Below are 19,667 nucleotides of genomic sequence, written 5' to 3'. Positions count from 1 at the left end.
TAATGGTGTGATATCACCGCATTTTAGACTTCAGATTTGATACACTCTACCTCGTACTTAACAGTAGGTGATCATTATTAACACAAGCATTTGAGTATGTGAAGTTGATGTCAAATTCATTCCACAAGTACTTGAAGGGGTTGACATCAGGGTGCATTGGTCAGTCAAGTTGTCCCAGTCGCATCTATTTAATGAATTGCCATGTGCTGGTGTACAGTCATGCTGGAGGAGAACGGGGCCTTCTTCAAAGCAATCCAATGAAGTGTGAACAATTTTTTTCGTTTATTGAAATTCTGTTCATTGATTAATTAATTGATTGATCAAGGGGTGTGTCACAAGACATTTGCAGTCAGTCACTTTTCTTTATGATCACCATTGCAGTCATTGCCGTGGCATCACGCTTGACTGAAAAACCCTGGGGAAAAAAAAACCTGTGCAAAGGTAGTAAGTTTTGGAAATCTAGCGTGAAAGTGTTTTATCAATTTCAATTTTCCGTTTTTATTTATTCATTTATTTATTTTGTGTGTGTGGTGTGTGACCAATATGGCGTGTGACACATTTGTCGGCCCACGCCCACAATATAAGAACAGGAGTGTCTTTCTTGGCGTCAGTGGTTGTCTGATGCAATTGTGACTTGCAATTAGCTAGCTATGTCTACACCCCAAAAATGCATCTTCCTGCTGGATAGACCACTGACGTGGCCGCTGTCACGCGTGTCACGCAGAGTAAAGTGAAAACGCGTGGAGGGCGAGATATTTGGACCGGTGTCTCCGGGTTGATCTGGCTGCGTCGGCCTGCTGGGATATATCCCAGCCATCTGAGGCTTTAAGCCGGATATATTGTCACGTCTCAAATATCTAGTTCTGCTTAGGTTTAAGAAAGATCCTCGATGAAATAGAATCCATTTTCTAGGTCATATAAAGTAGTACTTGATTGACATTTGACAGTTGAGCTGGGCATGGTTCCAGCACATGCAGCTGACATTGCCACAGCGTCTGAGAACGATGACAACGGCTTGGATTTTTACAATTGTGATGCCTCATTTTACATATGTGGTGATGTTTTGTTTTGTTTTTTAAAAATTCATACTAGCAGGGATGTTAACAACAATCTTGTCTATTGTGTGTAAAATTTAAAAGACATTTATTTTCCTCTTTGCAGGGACTTGAAATCACACTGCGATTAAGTACTAATATAAATAATGATTTCACACTGAAGTAGTGATATTCAATTGATTCTAATGCCCGTGACGGTGGGTGCTTAGACTCCCAAGACACATAATTGGATATGATAGGATCACTAAATGCCCACACTATTCAGTACAAACATACAAAACACACCCACTCTCAGGGCTGATTGCTTGGCTCTCATCTCCGTCCAGTCTCAAGAGATTTTCTCTTGCTATTGAAGTCACATTTTCCCTACTTGAGAAAGTCTTGGGTTTCCGCATCTAAGTGGGCAAACCCCAGGATGGGTAAAGCTATTTAGGGCATTTAGGGCCAAGTATCGCCCTGAAATCCACTGTTGCCTGTCGATCATCATTCTCACAGGACCTCCCTTTTAGCTCATTCATCTCATCCACTTATACCATTTATTCATTCCCACTTCTCCACATTGCATCTCTTTTTTCTTCTTTTTTTTTTTACTCCAGCCAAACCTATCAAATCCACACCAGTGAACTGTGTAAAGCGTTAGTGCCAATTGTGGTTCATGTGACTGACAGTAATTGGTGCACAATGGCTCATAGGCGCAAAGCTCGAAGCGGCGATGGCTCTAAAAGCAGTTGATGTATTTTTCAGTCAGTGTTGAGGACAGCTTCCACATGGCCCCGTTTGCATTCATGTGCAGATAAGTGTAATTGTCGGAAATATTGATTGTGAGTGCGGGTTTGAGGTTTTGCTGGCTGTCTGAAGAAACCTAGCCAAAATACAGATGTATGTATCCTTCCTGCAGCGATTATCACTATGCACAGTTGAAACTATACACCTGCAGATCAGGTGTCCTGACAGCAAGCCTCGTACATATTTAAACAGCCCAAGAAAAGTGCACAACCCCTTTTGGATGGATGGATGTATCAATAGAATTATACAACAACAACAACGTATTTTAGCCCCCTCAAAAACTGGCTCATTTTTTGGCGATCTTTCCCGTTCTTGCACCTGATGGATGGTAAAAGCAAATAGTGAGGCCGAGAAAATGTGGTTTCAGCCTGGCAAAATGCCACCACAGAGACCTGCCCAGACCAGCTCGCTCTTATGTCGCCTGTCTCGTTCTCTTCTTTACAATTCGCTTGCTTTAAATCATCCACCCTGTCTTAGCCAGTGCATGAACTGACTTAGAATGAAGAATCTACAGTGTCAAAAGCAGATGGATATTCTCCTAGACCCGGAGGGAGGTTTTGTAGCTTTCAAGAGCTCAGAGGAGAAACTACATTCATAAACTTTCAAAACAAATTTCTGCGTTAGTTGGTGTGTACAGGAGCAGCCAAATAGGTAACCTTAATCTGTCAACTAAGGATGTTCAGTGGCATTAAAAAAATGTATTCACTCAAGTACTCACCAATATCAATACAGAGTACCAACACTACAAGTAATTTTGTTTCATAAAATACGAATGAAGACAAGGACAGGTAATTGTGATTAAAAAAAAAACAACAACAAAAAAACCCCAAAACTCCTGCCTTTCTGAAGCACATTCTGATTCACTAATGTGTCAAATGTGCCACAAACTAATGCCAAAGGAGGACGTACTCAATGTCAGATTTTTATTTTTTTGCCCTTCAGTATGGATAGCTGTTAGCTGCAGCCTCCATGAGTACCTGATACATGAAGTATCATGCCAAATCAAAACAGAAGTTGTTCCAGGGCACTTTTCACATGTAGCAGGTCTAAGATAACACTGCTCCACTGAACCAGTCGATGACTGCCCATCTCTATTGCTCAGTGATCATTGAGAATTTTGATGTTGCTGTGCAATTGTCACTGTCTATTGCCAATATTCGAGCAGTTTAAGGGGCTTTAAGATAAGATATCCTTTATTTGTCCCACAATGGGGAAATTTACATTTATATTTATGGTGTATGAATTGGCTGTTCCGTTCTTGTGCCATTGTCACACCTGAAAGGTGCGGCCATCTTGCCTTCAAATGAGTACTTTGTTTGCGGCGGCAGGGCAGAACTGGAAAAGCTCTTTTAACAAAGGCATAAAACAGACAGTGGGGTCGAAGAGCAGGGAAAAAGAAACACATGATCTAAAACGGAGTACTTCCAACAAGAGGCTGAATCTCAGCGGAAATCTGGCAAGATAACCATCAGGTGATTGAATTGACCTACTCTGAGCATGACCAACCATGGTTACCATTCTCAGGCCTTAGTTGCATGGCTCATGTGGTTTGGGATGCAGTGGAAGCAGCAATGCTTTTGGGCTCCCCAGAACAAACATGGACAGGTCCAACATAAAGTCCCTGTGGAGAGCATGTGGAGAAACCATAAATTGGAGTTATGGAGGTGGTGACGGACATGAGACCGTTAATGTTTTTTTTTTTTTTTTTTTTTTTCCAGGGATCAAGGTACATGTGTGCTGAAGGGATGTTAATTTGCATGGACATGTGCAAAATATGCATTCCAATATTGTTGACCGAATCAAATATCGGATATAAACGATCATCTATCTGGTGATGTATACCATGTGTGTCCTTTTGCAGAACCTCTTCAATGTCTAAACACACTGAAGATCAATAAAACACGCACATGCACGCTAACAATAGCTTGGCTCTGTCTGCTATCAGATTGAGGCTGCTGGAATGGCCAGAAACAACACGTGGCATTCTTTTCCTAACAGAGTTTGTCTTACTTGAGGCTCTCACCATTTTACTTGACCACTTAACTGCAAACGTTCATCCGCACACACTAGTAAACTTCCAAGCATAAAAAGACAATGATACAGCACCGCAGATGGTCTCTCACTGTGCAGTAGATTTCAATTTTTTTTCTTCTAGTGAAAGCAACTAAGCAAAAATACACAGCGTGGACGTTTTCTTCTCGCTCCAATTCAGCAGGCAGGGTTTGACATGAAACAGTTACTGGATAAAGTCGCTAACTTTCAACTCACCCGTTTGAGGCTGTTGACATGAATATGCAGGGAACATGATTACCAGACAGGAAGCCATTAAAATTTGAACCTCTATGGTATTGTGGTGCTTAAGTACTCAGTGGCCCCCAGTGTGAAAAACAAACATTTGGACATGCTGGATGGGGAGTTTTTTTATGAGCCATATACTGGCACATTGTGATGTATGTGTACCTTCGTGTCATGTGTTTCCTGCCATGAAACGACAATAATATTAGGTCGAATGATGAGAAGACAAGATGAGAACCCCGCGGGAGTAACAATTCATTTTCTGCCAACACAATGATCAGGATTCATATTCAAAGCAGGACCACTTGATCAGTTGTTGAGGGGAAACCTTTTCTTGGTATGAGTGCACCCTGTGTGTCTGTCAGTGCTGTAAGTGGACATGATAATGAATGGAGAGCGTGAGCAAAGTGACAGCTTGGCACTACTTCCTCCCTCTGCGCTCATGAATCCATCCTCTTTTACAATACACCATGACGGGCTTTCATGCCGCAGCAGAAAACAATTTCTTATTATGGGACCTGCGTGACTGAGTGTGTGTGTGTGCGTGCGTGCGTGCGTGTGTGTGTGTGTGTGAGTGTGTGTGTGTGTGTGTGTGTGTGTGTGTGTGTGTGTGCGTGTGCGTGTGTGTGTGTGTGTGTGTGCGTGTGTGTGTGTCTGCAGGTGACGGCACGCGTTACATCTGTGTTCTTCCTTGTTACCTCTGTAGGCTGGAGGCAAACAGCTGTGTTTCCAGGGTTTGACATGACACAACCGACTTTGCTGTGGTTGTGAGCCACTTTTTGGATACAGATTCATGCCAAGGCCTACCAGTTTGATAAACACTTCTGAAATAACATATTTGCTCAAATGACCATTAATTGTATGTATTCATCTATGTTAAGATTACTTAATTATTTCACACAATAGCGGTCAGCAATGACTTACAAAGGCAATAAAATATCTGTCCATCCAGTCATTCAATCTCTCATACCTTTATATTTGACTCTCTTTTCAAACGATTATTTCATTTTGAGAAAATCACAATGTCCCATCACAGGTGAGCTCTTTTTAGTTTCGGCGCACGGGTTACTTGTGCGCTGATTGGGGTCACCTAAAGTCTCAAGCATGGCACAACACAAGCTTACCTGAATAATGCAAACACATTCATAAAGTTTTTCAAAGGCAAGAGGAAAAATGTCTTGCTCTTCCGGTTTTGTAAAACCAAGATGTGGCCATAAGTCCCTCAAATAATTGATGACGCATCCAAATCAACAAAAGAATGTCACTACCAGAATATGATTATAATTGTGGGAGGATGATCCACTGAGCCCACATCTGAGTTTATTCTCAAAACTTATGGGTTAACGGGTTATGGGTTATGTCTTTGCATAACAAGTCTAAATATTTGAGTTCATCTCCAAAAGATTGATTGATGCAGTGCAATCAAAAGGTTTGAAAAGAAAAAAAGTATTATGCAATCAAGTGTTTCTTTTTTATTGAGTTTCCTCCCCTAAGCGTTTGCAGTTTGTTTGAACAGGCCTCTATACACAATGAAGCGGGGAAAAAGTAAAGAAATGTTTTATATTGGGGTTACTTTTTAATATCATAAAAGCTGATGTTTCACAGCGGGTGTGCCATTTTGTTTCCACTGTAGATACTGTGTCGTATCTTTTTACACTCATTTGAAGGTTACGGGTGATTAAAATGTTACATTGGGATCCTTGTGGTGTATTAGGAATGTTTTTCAGATCACTTGCTTGGCTGGATTCCCACACTGAATCTGTAGCCTTCTGGCTGGGAATGCCACACTTAGTATGTGAACTGCTTCAGCGCCCACTGGGCTTGGCCCGCCGTGGTCTTCCCATCGTCTCTGGTTCTGCCGTCTTGACTGTGGTCGACTCATATAGTATCTGGTTGTTTATTGCGGTCCGGAGCCCACTTCGGGCCTGATACCTTTGCAGATTTTGCTGCCAGAAAAACTTTTATGATGAAATGTGAGGCAGGAAAAGGGGAGGTGAGGACAAACAGAGACAATGTTTTCTTTGAGCCTCTCTTTCACTTAGCTAACCACTGTCCAGAATACACATTTGGCTATCTTTGAAAGAAAGAGGAAGTCAGCTCAAGTGCTTGTCGGTTTAACCTTGCGTACGTGTTTTTAGTGTGCATGTGGCAAACATAAGTAGATGTTTTCCCAAGTAATACCAAAGATTCCAATCGTTCAGCATATTGCAACCACAGAATCTTGAACGCATCTGAATGATTTGCTTAGTCAGATTCATTGACATCTCTTAACCTAAGATGTCAAATTTTTCTCTCCCCCTCTATGTACAGTCCACATATTGTATGTGATCATCAAACATCTGTTAGGCCGACACAATTCAATAACAGGCATGGTTTGACATCACTTCCAGTCTGCAGCTGAAAATGACTTTGCCCAGCATGCGTTTAAATTTCGGAATTATTCTGGTGAATTCTTATTCCATCAATGCAATTCTTCAGAGTACAGTGTTTTTACTAGTGCGGGCACATACAATATATTCTTGCTTTTAAATGTTTTGGTGCTCAGTTTCCCTTTAAACTAGTCAATGTTTGTTTAGGTGTGTGACAGAAAGCCAAGGAAGAAATTATAATAATACTGTGCTGTTCATCATCATCTTTTCACTGTTCTTAAAGACACAAATGTATGTTTAGCTACAAACAGTCCTGCTGATGGTGTGTAGCTGAGAAAGCAGCACACGTGTTTCATTTTTGTTGACATTCTATAGCAGAGGGATGCATCTGAGGTTTTACCCTTTTCTTCTATTTTGTCTGAACCTCTCCTTCTGTTCTAACTCATCGGGATCCCTTCAGCTCTCTTTACCCATCTCGGTTTCCCTTTTTTTCACTTCTCTGCCTGGCAGTTGTCGGTGCTCTTTGAGGGTATTAGCAGGGTGTCCTTATTGTACTATCCCAGCTTAGTGGGCCACTGCAGGTGAGAGTGGGGATTTCCTGTTCAGCCTCTCCAGAACATTCTTGCTAAATTGCTCCTTTCCAGGTGGAATTTGAGGGTAGTGGGGCTCTTTGCACTCATGTTGCAGAACCCGAACTTTAGCGTGCATTGATGTGAACACACTTACAGACCCAAGGTGCAAGGATTAGTGGTGTCATCTGGTTTTTAGGAGTGCTTGTGTGTGCGTGTGCGTGTGCGTGTGACTGTGAGTGTGAGTGTGAGTGTGCGCGTGCGCGTGTGAAGGGCTGGACAGAACTTGGCTTGGTTGTCTGACTCTCGTCTGCCAGCGGAGCAATATAAGACATTTTGCACCATCTGACACGGAGGGGGGCAGACCTGATTCTAATGCTACTTCTTGAGAGAAAAGCACTGTGTGCCTTCGACCAGCGTGTTGCTCTCTTTTGTTAAACAATCTGGAAAACATATGCGTGGGTCAGCGAGCATTAATGGAAATTAAAAAACAATAAACAATCTTGTAGTCTTAAAACCCAAGAGATGCCGGTAATATAATTTGACGTTGAGTCACAGCAGAGAGATGCATATAACCCTCATGACAGCCAGTGACGTTTTTATGTGTGTGTGTGTGGCTTCCTCACAGCGGGCAGTATAAAGAAGACCGGAGATGTATGTCAAAAAGCGACTTAAGGGTGTGTTTGTATGTGTGTGTAAAGTGTGTAGACAGTAAGATCTTTGGCAGCTCTGCCCATGATCGCACCCACACACGCTTTTACTTTTCTGGCACAAAGTTGAGCGTGTACTACTTTTAAAAGTCAACAAGTCAATCAAAGTGAAACATTTTCATCACTTATTCCATGTGGACCACCCGAGGTCACAAGTAGTGCACACAATGCCATTTAAGTTTAGTTTTGCTGTTGTTGTTGTTGTAAATGTTGTTGCCGTTGTATAAGTCTTTCCTAATCTTCAAGGTTATGCCTATGTCTTCCACTGCCAAAGAATAATTCTTGTAAATAGTTTGGCCCTCCACATTGAACTCAGTTGTGTGTTTTTAACTATTTTAGGTAGATGCTCTAAGGGTGCGTTTGGAAGAAAAAGAACAGTTCCTGACAAAGAAGAACAAGCAGCTTCAGGACCTGACTGATGAAAAGAGCACTCTAACGGGAGAAATCAGAGACATGAAGGATATGTTGGACGTCAAGGAGAGGAAAGTCAAGGTCCTCCAGAAAAAGGTAGATGTATCTATAAATCACAGTAATGACTGAGTCATACAATATAAAGAAAAATTTTGGACACGCAGATAGACATTGAGACGTTTCAACTCCCCAGTAAGCACAGTGATATTAGCCATTCCTTCGCAGAGGATAAAGACAATATGCACAAAGGTATTGGTGTATTATCTTTCGCTATGTCTCACTTCAAGGGTTGCAACACCGCCACTCGGATGCTGTTTGTAAGTCAGTCTATGGCTTTTCCCATTAAGTGTTAAGCATGACGCTGGTGGGCCTAAATGTAAAGTGACATAAAGTAGATGTTTTAAATACTGTACACATGGTATAATTCTCTTGAATATTTATTTTGACAGAAAACTTTAAGAAGTGGCAATAAATGCATTGAGGTCCCCTGTCAACTACCTTGTTTCTTCTCCTGTCCTCAATTTTAATCTCCCTGTCTCGCCTTAAAACCCCCTTGCTGCTTTTAAATGATAAGTGCTTCCAAAGGTCACATGTTACTTCGTCAGTCTCTGCGTGTTTGGACATTTTTCTACATGAATATTTAATACCTTCTCTCTCAGACCCTTAAGCGTGCCCTTCTGTGCAGTGTGTGTGCCCATAACAGTGAAGATGAAACTTGCAACAACTCCACTGAAAAAAAATTGGCGTTTAATTTAATCAAGAGTATTTTGTCAAGTGGACACATGAAATAAAGCAATCTGGATCCAAATATTTTTTTTAAGTAGGCGACATAGCTACTTAAAACAAAAACAAATTTCAATCCAGATCGTATTGTGTGCATTCACTGGACAAAATAAAATTTAGTAAATTAAACATGCCATTTATTTTTCAGTGTGCAGTACTTAATATGATTGAAATCAACTCTTGTTGGTAAAAAAGTTCCCGCAGACCCTAAAATGAGAAACCTAAATCTGCAATTGACAATATAGTCAACTCTATTTCTTCACTCATGCTCCACTCACATCTCGGGATGTTTGATGTGTTGAAGATAAACCAAGAAAAGATCATAGAACTGTACAGTAGTCCTATTTAAATTTGTGTATCTATCAATCTGTGGATGCTTCTTTCTTTCTTTTTTTTTTAAGATTCACTCTGTTATTTGGGATGCCCTGCTATGTGCTGTCTGTTCCCTCTCTCATTTTGAGTCTCCGACAGACAATTACAGTGTGTAAGATGTGTGATATGAAAGCAGAATTTAAACAAACTGACAGCCAGCTATAGTAATTAGTAGAGCTTGTCTTTCATTATTTGTGATCTTTAAGTGGCAGCGTTTTGATTTGCAAGGCGCAAATCGAGGATTCTTCATCCCTTCAACTTGATATAGACTCTAGCCTTTAATTTTCAAAGAGCCAATGTTTTTCAGTGAGGATGTATAGTATTTATTGACATGCAATGAGCTGGCTACGATATGCCCTTTGGGTGGATGCGGGCGGCTCGAAGTTTTTCAACAAATTGATGCTCCATGCGATAATACTGTAATATTCAAAACAAAACCTCTTTATCTCCTGTAGCCTTGAATATTGTAATCCTCTTCTGTCTGGACTCCCTCAGAAGCTAGCCTCATCAAGCCAATCTGAAATCTGAGTGACACATTATGAGGCTATCTGTGAATTTTCAGCATAAGGGCCGTTTACACGGCACACATTTGCTCCGGTGCTGCACCAAGATATTTTGTTGCGGGATATTTTGCACCGCAGCAAATTGTGTGCAGCGTTCACACGTACAAACACTGTACCGGGGCTGCCCCACTTGCATTCACACGGCAGTTTCTGCAGCGGAGCAAAACGACAGAAAACAAATGAGCTGTCGTGTTGGTTCTTTTTAAAACGTACTGTATATACACATTGAACACTCTAAATTGTCCCTAGGTGTGAGTGTGAATGGTTGTTCGTTTCTGTGTGCCCTGCGATTGGCTGGCAACCGATTCAGGGTGTCCCCCGCCTACTGCCCGAAGACAGCTGGGATAGGCTCCAGCAACCCCCGCGACCCTAGTGAGGATCAAGCGGCTCGGAAGATGAATGAATGAATGAATGAATGAATATACACAACTCAAGCGAATACTGGACCGGCACGTCCTTCTCCTTGTCGGTTTCCGTGCCTTCTGCTCGAGAGTGACCGCCCAAGAAAACGTAAATGAACGATGACTTCAATGACACTCAGAAAAGCAAACACTAATGCGCCAAACAGAAAATCAAGAGAGGAACTCACAAAATAAATTCTATGGGTGCGGGGGGTTGTGAACAAACAACAAAGGAACAAACAACTCCGAGACAGTCCAGTCTCCTACAAAAGGAAAGATGTTACTAGCCAAGTCTTGTGTCGTTATGAATCAACACATTACGGAAGTCCGACAGAGCACGAAAGCAACGCATTCTCGCCATACGTACTCTTCACAAGCATTTGCTGGGAGCTAATTTAACCCAGTTGCGTTCAGTTGCAAATATTTGACCCACCTCCCTGAGGTGGGTCAAATTTGGTCCGGTATAAGCTCTTTTCCGGGGCTACGCCGGAGCTAATTTGCACGTGTGAACGCTCTAATGGGGCAGCACCGGTGCAGCACCGGACCAAATCTTGCCGTGTGAACAGCCCTATAGAGACGGTACTTGCGTGCTGATCCAACCAAAACACATTGTAAAGGAATGATGACGCTGAAGCACTATGCTGGCTTTTCACAACGCTTACCTCTTGCCGGTTGCTCAACTCGCGCACAACCGGATTCAGCCTACACCGTTGTACAGTGGTGGTCCAGACACTGATTGGGGTGTGCAATGGTTGTAAAGGGGGGAAAAAAAAGAAAAGAAAATAAAGGCAGCTCCTGGATGGACATCTGGAAAAATAAAAGCAGCAAACACTTTGTAGACCATTTATGCGGATGTACAAGTAAAAGACGAATGAATGTGACTCAAAATATATGATGCAAATGACCGATTTTATACGTGTTTTACATTTGGCAGCCTTCGTATTTGTTTTCTACTAAATCAAACAGGGTTTTCTTTCTCTAGTACTTATTTCTATATGATGACAGCATATAATGTACCACACTTCATCTGTTAAACTCAGGTTCTAAAGATCTTTGACATGTGGAACTTTGGAATGGTGAAGAGCTATACTTTAAACCCTCATTTGTGCTCTACTTGTTGCTTAATAGAGCAAGGGATATGTTACTTGCTTGTATGTATTTCTTGTCTCAGGAGACGACTGCCCGTGTTTCCTACCACCTCCTCCATGGCCAGCCACTCTGACTTATAGCGTGGCAGCATGATGTCACTGCTGTAGCTTGAGCCTAAGGTTGATTTTCATCGTTAAAGGCCAAATTTAACCAAGAGTAATGAGCAACTGCTCTTTAAGTGAACAAATTCATGTGAATTTGCAAGGTTTCGGCCTTCTCATTTTTTTTTTCGGGGGGGTGGGGGGGGGGGGGGGGTTCACCGCGGGAAACAGTGGGAGCTCTGTTGGAACCCCTCCGTCTATGTGAGCATGACCAATGCATAATGATGCATTTATTTATTTATTTATTTTCATTTTGGGTTTCTTTCCCCTCTCAGCTCCTCTCTTTCACCGGGGGTGTGGTTGCGGAGGCACAGAGGCAGAGACGGTTGTGGTGCGGTCTTGGCACGCATGTGTTATTCATGTTCAAACATTGTGGTTGTCTCAATCCATATTCATGATTTTAAAAAGCCGAGCTTTGTGCGGGGAAGTATAGTATCCACTATCAGGTTCCCTCCCGATGGCAACCGCAGACGGGCAGCTCCAGTTACCTCTGCCTTGGCTGCACTTACTGGACGTAGGAGCATATATACTGTATGTGCGTGTGTGTGTGCACGTGTATTTATATACATATACACACACACATATATGTGTGTGTGTGTGTGTGTATATATATATATATATATATATTAGAGCTGTCAGTTTAGCGCGTTTTTATTGGCATTAATTTAAATGAATTTTAAAGGGGTTAAATTTTTTCTCGCGAGATTACCGCGGTACACGTCACAAGCGGATGTTACGTTGCTCTATAAATACACCAGAAACAAAACAACAAGCGAGCTGCAGAAGTCCACGCCCATGTCTGTTTTGCCAGCCACGGCAGCACGAGACACCGAAAACGGAAACTTAAAGAGTTTATGAATGGAAAGTTTACTTTTAAAAAGTTGCCAGATTGCTCCACTGACAAGACCAAAGTTATCTGTTCTTCTCTCTCTCTGTATCATACAGGTTTACGATGTATGCCACTGACGCGATTGTTACTTGTTTGGAACTATTTTGTGTAAGGTTACAGTGTTCCGTGTCCATATAAATAAAGCGAGTGGAGCTTCTCTGCGTTCCTCTGAGACGGTGACATGACAACGAAAGTTCAGCGGTGCAGTGGTAGCGACCTAGCGAAAATAAAACGTCTCCAGTGTTGTCATCGAACCAGGTGTAGTCATTCGAAATGAGGTCTACACAAAACCGTAGCAAGACTTCCGTGTTAGGGGAAATCACGATTTTAATTAGATTAAATATTTTAATCATTTGACAGCTCTAATATATATACATATACTGTATCTAGAGAGCGAGAGAGCGAGAGAGAGCGAGAGAGCGAGAGAGAGAGAGAGAGAGAGAGAGAGAGAATATATGCTGTAATGTGTGTTGTAATGTATTTGTGTGCGTGTGTGCTCGAAAGATGCCCTGTACTCAACAATCTCTGTTGTTTCTGGTTTAGTCAGACAGATGCCCCTTGACGATCTCACCCTCTTTCAAACTCTTGCTGCATTCGCTCTGGTCTGGTGTCATCACTTTCTCTGCCTGGTGTTGTCCCTCGCCCAGGCCTGGTTTCAATGGCAAGACAATACTAATCCAAATTCTGGACATGTTGCAACAGCGTGATTTTGTGGTAGAAGAGTTTGGGTACCGAACTAGACTGCCTGCAGTCCTGACCTGTCTCCCATTGAAAATGTGTGGCGCCTTATGGATCGTAAAATACGCCAAAAGACATTGTTGAACAGCTGAGGCTGTACATCAAGCAAGAACGGGAAATAATTCCACCTACAGAGATTCAATAAATAGTTTCCTCAGTTCACAATTGTTTTTTGATTGTTGTTAAAAGAAAGGGTGATCTAACTGTCAGAGATTTTCTCGGACAAAGTTAAAGAAACGACTCGTCACACAGGAAAATTGTCTTCAATATCGGCGGAAGCGGACCTCTGAGAGCGAACGACGGTAGTTGCTCCGCGATCACACTCAAAGTCCCGTCTCCGTGAGTTCGACATTTTATTGTAACATATGCAAAATACAATAAAAGCACTGCCCCCGATATTTGCTTGCCGCACCCCCAGTCGGGCTCCTTAGTAGTGATTGGTTACCTGTTTTTAATACTTGAACCACCAATACATTGGCACCTTTTCTGTCTGGTCTACATTGAATCAACATGTTGCAGACTTTGCGGATGGCCAATGTCGCCTGGGCGCGACGGGTGTTCTCACCTCGTCTTTTGTTGCTCAACCGCTGTTCCCGAATTATTCATTCCCCTTTTGTGACCGAGTTTCGCCTTCTCCCCTGTGGTCGCCCACCTGTATTGACGTGCTAATGTGGACTTCAACAGCCCTCCGGCCAGATGGCCGGCGCCTTTGTGTGCAGGCATTTGGGGGTGCTGGATATGCACCCAAACGCTTCGATGTGTCCAAATAAATGAAACTTTAAACATAATACAATTTTGCTCATAGATTCCTCTAACACTAACACAGCAGTAAACATGACCCTCTCTCAGCCTTTTTGGAACATCTTGCAGCCATAAAATTCCAAGTTCATGATTATGTGCAAAAAAAAACAATAAAGTTTAACAGTTTGACCATTAAATGGCTTGTTTTTGTGGTGTTTTCAATTCAAAAGAGCTTGAACATGATCTGCAAGTCATTATTTGTTACGCACAACATTCCAACTTCATTGGAATTGAGTTTGTAAAAAAACAAAAACTAGAACAAAAAGCAAGTTTGCATTTCGATGCCTGAATATGTCATGTTCATTCCTGAATGGTGAAACACAGGGCTGTTGTTTCCTGTGGGCCACTCAAATAAGGAGATGCTCCAACGAAGACTTCATTGACTGTGATCAGCAGACATTATTTGTAAAATTAGCCAGAATGTAAGTAGATTTTGGAAGACAGTGACACAATTGGTGTGCTCGCTATGGTATTTTGTGGCATTTTTGTAGCTCTACGTGACTTTACATCTTTTTGACAGAATTATCATGTTTTTTTCTTTTTTTCCCAAAAACAAAGATTTTAAATGCTTCTTTTTTCATTACTATGGTGCAAAGGTACCTCAAGTTGTCTTAGGGGGAAAGGCAATTGTTTTATTTTAGGTTGATTATGGATGAATCTACGTTATCTTCCCAGAAGAACTTGCAGAGCCTATGAAACTGAATTGGTACAGTTCTGCCTGCTCAATGACCGATTCTCTATATTCAGCTTTGATGTTGGAAACGTGTCCGAGAAAAGCCAATTTGTGGTATCAGTAAATGTTTTGCAAAGCACACGAGTTGGGGAATTGCCCACAGAGCCAGATACGTCGTGGGCTGCCTTGGAGGTATTCCAGCTAAGTGATTGAGTGTGTGTATCAGCTGTACTTCTTAGATGGTCTGAGATAACACTGAACTCTCCACATTTATTCCTGCTGCCGTGAAGTCCACCAACATCTTTCATCCTAATGGATTCCATCTGACCAATCAGGGCAAGGACACATGGCTGCAGATAAGCTTGCCAGAGCCGGAGAAGTTCCGGCAAAAAGCTTGTGATAGTTCCCCCCCTCCACCACCACCCCTCAACTCTTGTCTCCCTCTTCTGCTCCTATCAACAATCGGACTGGGTTAATGTTGAGAGCCTGAGGCTGACTGATTGGAGTCATGCAGGCTACACATCACTCAGGACAAACCTAAAGTTGGACTGTGTGTCAGACTCCAGCTATCCAAGCCCATCTTCTGCCTGACCACATCACCTGCACTTGACTTCACCAAATCACACAATTGAAAGACTTCCGCACTTGATGAAAACCAATGTCTGACTCAAGCCTGATCATGACAAACCATATCTCAAGCTCACCTGCTTTGTCTACTTTCTAATATCTGACACAAACATTTTTGGGGGTCTTATATATTATGGAAGACGGCATTTGATCTGTCTTGTAAAACACAAAGTTGCGACACTCTACATCTGCAGTGGGTAACTTTTCTTTTCTGGCTTTCCATCCTCTCCCAAGAAATAGGGGAAAAAATACTAATGGCACTGGGAGCAGGAGAATCAGGCAACAGGCTAATTACACAGCAATTACCATAGCATTCTGCAGCTGAAGGGGGGCTCGAGATATGGTCTTGAGCTTAAAGAGCAGAGACATGACTCAACTTAGCCAAAACACACAGACACACACGGTCAGGTAGAGCTTGGCTCACACAAGTACAATCTGTCTTTATTCCAAAGCTAAAGGTTTACCTCCCTGCTCGTTGTGCTCGGCAGAAGAAACTCCCACTATGTTTAGCTATATTACTCTGTGTGTGTGCTTCACATATGTGTCGTACTTTATAATTGGTATGTATGGATCCAACGGAGTATTTAGACAGGAGGAGGAGGAGGACTTTGTGATGTTGCAGTGCTTTGACCAGACGGCAAACATTCATGATGACAATCAAAGCTTGACTAGTTTTCGCAAAAAGCCACACGTTACCCCCAACAGTCAGACTGGACTTAGTTGCTGCTTCTGATTATTTGTTAACATGCGCATTGTATGACTTAATGCAGTTCAGACGACAAGTGTTGCTTTTGGCCGAAACACAGATGAGGGATGTCATTTTGTGCAATGTTTAACCTTACATCTTCTCACTTAAAAAAACTTTACATCACTTCACACAGTGAAAAGTGAGCATTTAATAAAACAATTGGTCCAGCGAGTTAGGACTGAAGAGCATGCACCAAGCATGCTATGCATAAATCAAACTCTGATGGGGAAGTCGGCAGCCACTGGAGATTGTAGGCTGTGGGGGTTCAGTTCCCACTCAGTGATGGTGTGAATGGCTTTCTCTCAATGTGACGTGCGCCAAAGTGAAGTTTCCGTTTTGCCCAAAGTCAGTCGAGATAGGACCCAGCTCCCGGTGGCCCTTAGCCTAATGAACACGATAAAGAATGGATGGGCACGAAGCAGCGGAAACATTTCATTTTAAATGCATTGTTCCTTAATTTTGCTTGGATGGAAATCATTGGGGCGGCCCGGTAATCCAGTGAATAGTGCTTCGACCTCACAGTGCAGAGGTACCGGGTTCAATTCCAGCTCCGGCCTCCCTGTGTGGACTTTGCATTTTCTCCCCATGCCTGCGTGGATTTTCTCCGGGTCCTCCGGGTACTCCGGTTTCCTCACACGTTCCAAAAACATGCATGGCAGGCTGATTGAACACTCTAAATTGTCCCTAGGTGTGAGTGTGAGCGCGGATGGTTGTTCGTCTCTGTGTGCCCTGCGAATGGCTGACAACTGTTCAGGGTGTCCCCTGCCTACTGCCCGAAGATGTCTGGGATAGGCTCCAGCACCCCCCGCGACCCTCGTGAGGATAAAGTGGAACGGAAAATGAATAGATGGATGGTAATCACTGGTTTCTTTGCATATTAGCCCACGTTTAGGTGGGTCTCCTCGCACATTGCAAAAAGCATGCATGGTGGGGTGATTGAAGACTCTAAATTGTTCATAGTGGTGAATGTGGATGTGAAACCATAATGGAAAATGGAAGGATTGATGGATTGCACTTGCGGTATGCTACGACTTTTCCTCCCTCTTCCTGTGTGTCAAATCAACACGTTCTGTTCCTGAATGGATGATGCATACAGTATGAGTACTACTCTCTGAGCCACACCATGAAGGTGATCCTAGGTTACAATTTCTTGTGTGTCACCATGACCTTTTGCATTGCCAGTCTACGAGTCAGCAGTTTGTTCTTTTGTTTTGTTTTTTTCCAAAACGTGAAGCTGTTTTTTGTGAGCGGGATTGTGCTGGAACGATAAAGCATATGTTAAATAACAAAGGATGAAAAAAATACAGCAAAAAAAAAAAAAAAAACAACTTCATTGTTACTATTTGCTGTTAACCTGCACAGTCCAATTTCATATGAATGTGAGAACTTCGAGACTTGTAGGGGGATAGAAACTGGCCACAAGGGGGCGACAGCTCACATAATATTACAGCGCTCTATGTCCCAGGAACAGATGGCTGTGAGAATTGATGGAGGGACAGGGGGTTAAACGAAGGCCATACTGAAAAGGTGATCGTCTCCCCTGAGCTTCACAAGTGAGTTGTGCGTTCCTTTGAAAACACACATCTGAAAGCTTTCAAGCGGGAGGACCTTTGTGATTATTGATTAATGTACGAATGGTCAAAGATGGGACTAGCATGCAGGTGTATACTTTGAAATATTTTGTTTACAGCCCACTTTAGAATGCAGATGCAGCCGTGTGTGTGTGTGTGTGTGTCTGTGTGTGTGTGTGGAATGTTTGCCTGCTTTACTCTAATCACAGCATGCACAGTATCCAGGACTACTTTGCACTTTGTAGTCTCAAAAGTCAGTGTGACTGACTGTGACCTAGATTTTTCCTGGGAAGTACTCCATCAGTTATGACATTTTGTTCGGTTGTTGTCCTTTGGAAATGCGCGTCGACAATATGTGAAAGTCGATTTTGACGACAGCCGCCGTTTTACATTTATAGATATTTAGAAGGGGAGAAAAACGAAGACTTGGTTGGTTTTTCTGAGAAAAAGCGATATCTTGAGAACTGCTGCCCAAACCACTGTAAAGCTAAGGTGGTCATCCATCCGGGCCTCCTCAGTGTTCTGCTGAAATGATTCTTCCGGAGGCCACTGAGTTCTTGTTCTTTCTTTGGATGGAAGACAGATGGGTCAACTGAGTTTGTGGTTCTCCTCTGGAACATGTTGCTTTTGGGTCACAGTGTTTTTGGGTCACAGTGTTTTTGCCAGAAGCACATTTTCAACATCTTTTCACTCATTCACTGTCAAACTGAACTCTAATAACAATGTTACTAAAAAACTATAACCACAATGCAATAGTAAGCCAGTGATCATTTTGCAGTGCAGCTGATCATTTTGTAAAATTTGATGTTGTATTAACAATTTATGTTATTTGAGGGTGGGGGCAGTAATCCATTTTTCAAAACTCTATCGATTTTTGCCTCCTTATTTTCTGCTTACATCATTCTAAAACCGGCACGTTTTCAGAGTCCGTCAAACCTAATCTAATCGGCCCTCAATGTTTTAAGAACTCTCGGCTGAAACTCCAACCTGCTGGTGGCGTGTGAATTCCACAGAATCATAACGTTGCATCGGCACTCCAACTTTCAAGGGCATAGTTTAGTCTGCTCCCATTTTCTCATAGATAAAGTGATCGCCATAAACATTTTGGAGTTGTTTGTGTCTGGGAATGAGGCAGACATAGAGCCGTCTGAAAATAGCACATTGACGCGTCCAAGAAGCCAAAGTGCAAGTCATGAGAGCAGCTCACTGTAGGAGGTCTGGTGGAGCACGAGGTGTACACGGTGGGACAGCACATGCCGTGCACCACAACTGGATGTTCAAAGCCCATGCGTGAGTGGAGCTTGGTATCTGCGCCGAGGGTTTGACTGCTGTTCTCATCAGCAACACCCAAGCTCCTTAAGGAAGGCTCTGCTTTCCAGAGCCATGAAGCCAACTGCGTCTTAGCCATTAAAAAATACAAAAAAAAAAAAAAAAAAAACTAGTCCGAGCTCCTTACATTTTGGATAAAATGGCACATTCCCTTTCGGATCGATGTGATTCCAATGACAAATTCCATCAGTCTGAGACCTAAGTTGGGTTTTATAAGACAGTTCCACAGTAGGCTGAATGTCAAGGTCAATATTTTACTGACTGCCGCTTATTTTATGTTAAGAGGCCAAAGCAAATATCGGCCTCATGAAGAGGGTAATGATTTATCTAAAGAGCATGAACGATATGCTCAATTTGACCTGAAATAGGGCTCTGTGCTGTCCATAAGGCTCGGTCGAGAGCAATGCTATGCGGGAGTGTGTTTGAGTATGTTTCGGGCATCCAGTATTTTGAAGACGATTGTGTTGAAATGTTTCCACAGTGTTTAGAAGCCTATCGTATGTGAAAACGTAGCATGTAAAGAAACTGACTAGAAAAAAATGGTCAAGAAAAAAAAGGGTAAGTTGCTGGAATTCTGTCAGTGGTTGTGTGAAATGTTCTCATCTCATTCCTTGAAGGGTTTACTGTCCCTATCGTCTATGTACTGACCAATCAGCGTACTTAGCTTGAAGTGTAATTACTGCTATTAACAATCAAGATTTACTGAAGGGAACAGGCCTATTTTTTC

General features: G+C 42.5%; 1 protein-coding gene across 4 annotated transcripts in view; it reads left to right on the top strand.

The window, feature by feature from the left end:
• The window catches only part of LOC127595580 (ERC protein 2-like), a 175,269-nt gene that overhangs the window by 21,404 nt on the left and 134,198 nt on the right, over positions 1-19,667 (top strand). For all 4 annotated transcript variants that reach the window (XM_052057192.1, XM_052057190.1, XM_052057191.1 and 1 more), the window contains one exon: positions 8,124-8,291. In XM_052057192.1, the coding sequence (XP_051913152.1) occupies positions 8,124-8,291 (168 nt within the window). The remainder of the gene's footprint in view (positions 1-8,123; positions 8,292-19,667) is intronic.

This window comes from Hippocampus zosterae, chromosome 2 (genome assembly GCF_025434085.1).
Source record: "Hippocampus zosterae strain Florida chromosome 2, ASM2543408v3, whole genome shotgun sequence".
Classification (NCBI taxonomy): Eukaryota; Metazoa; Chordata; class Actinopteri; order Syngnathiformes; family Syngnathidae; genus Hippocampus; species Hippocampus zosterae.
This window is presented reverse-complemented; position numbering and strand designations above follow the sequence as displayed.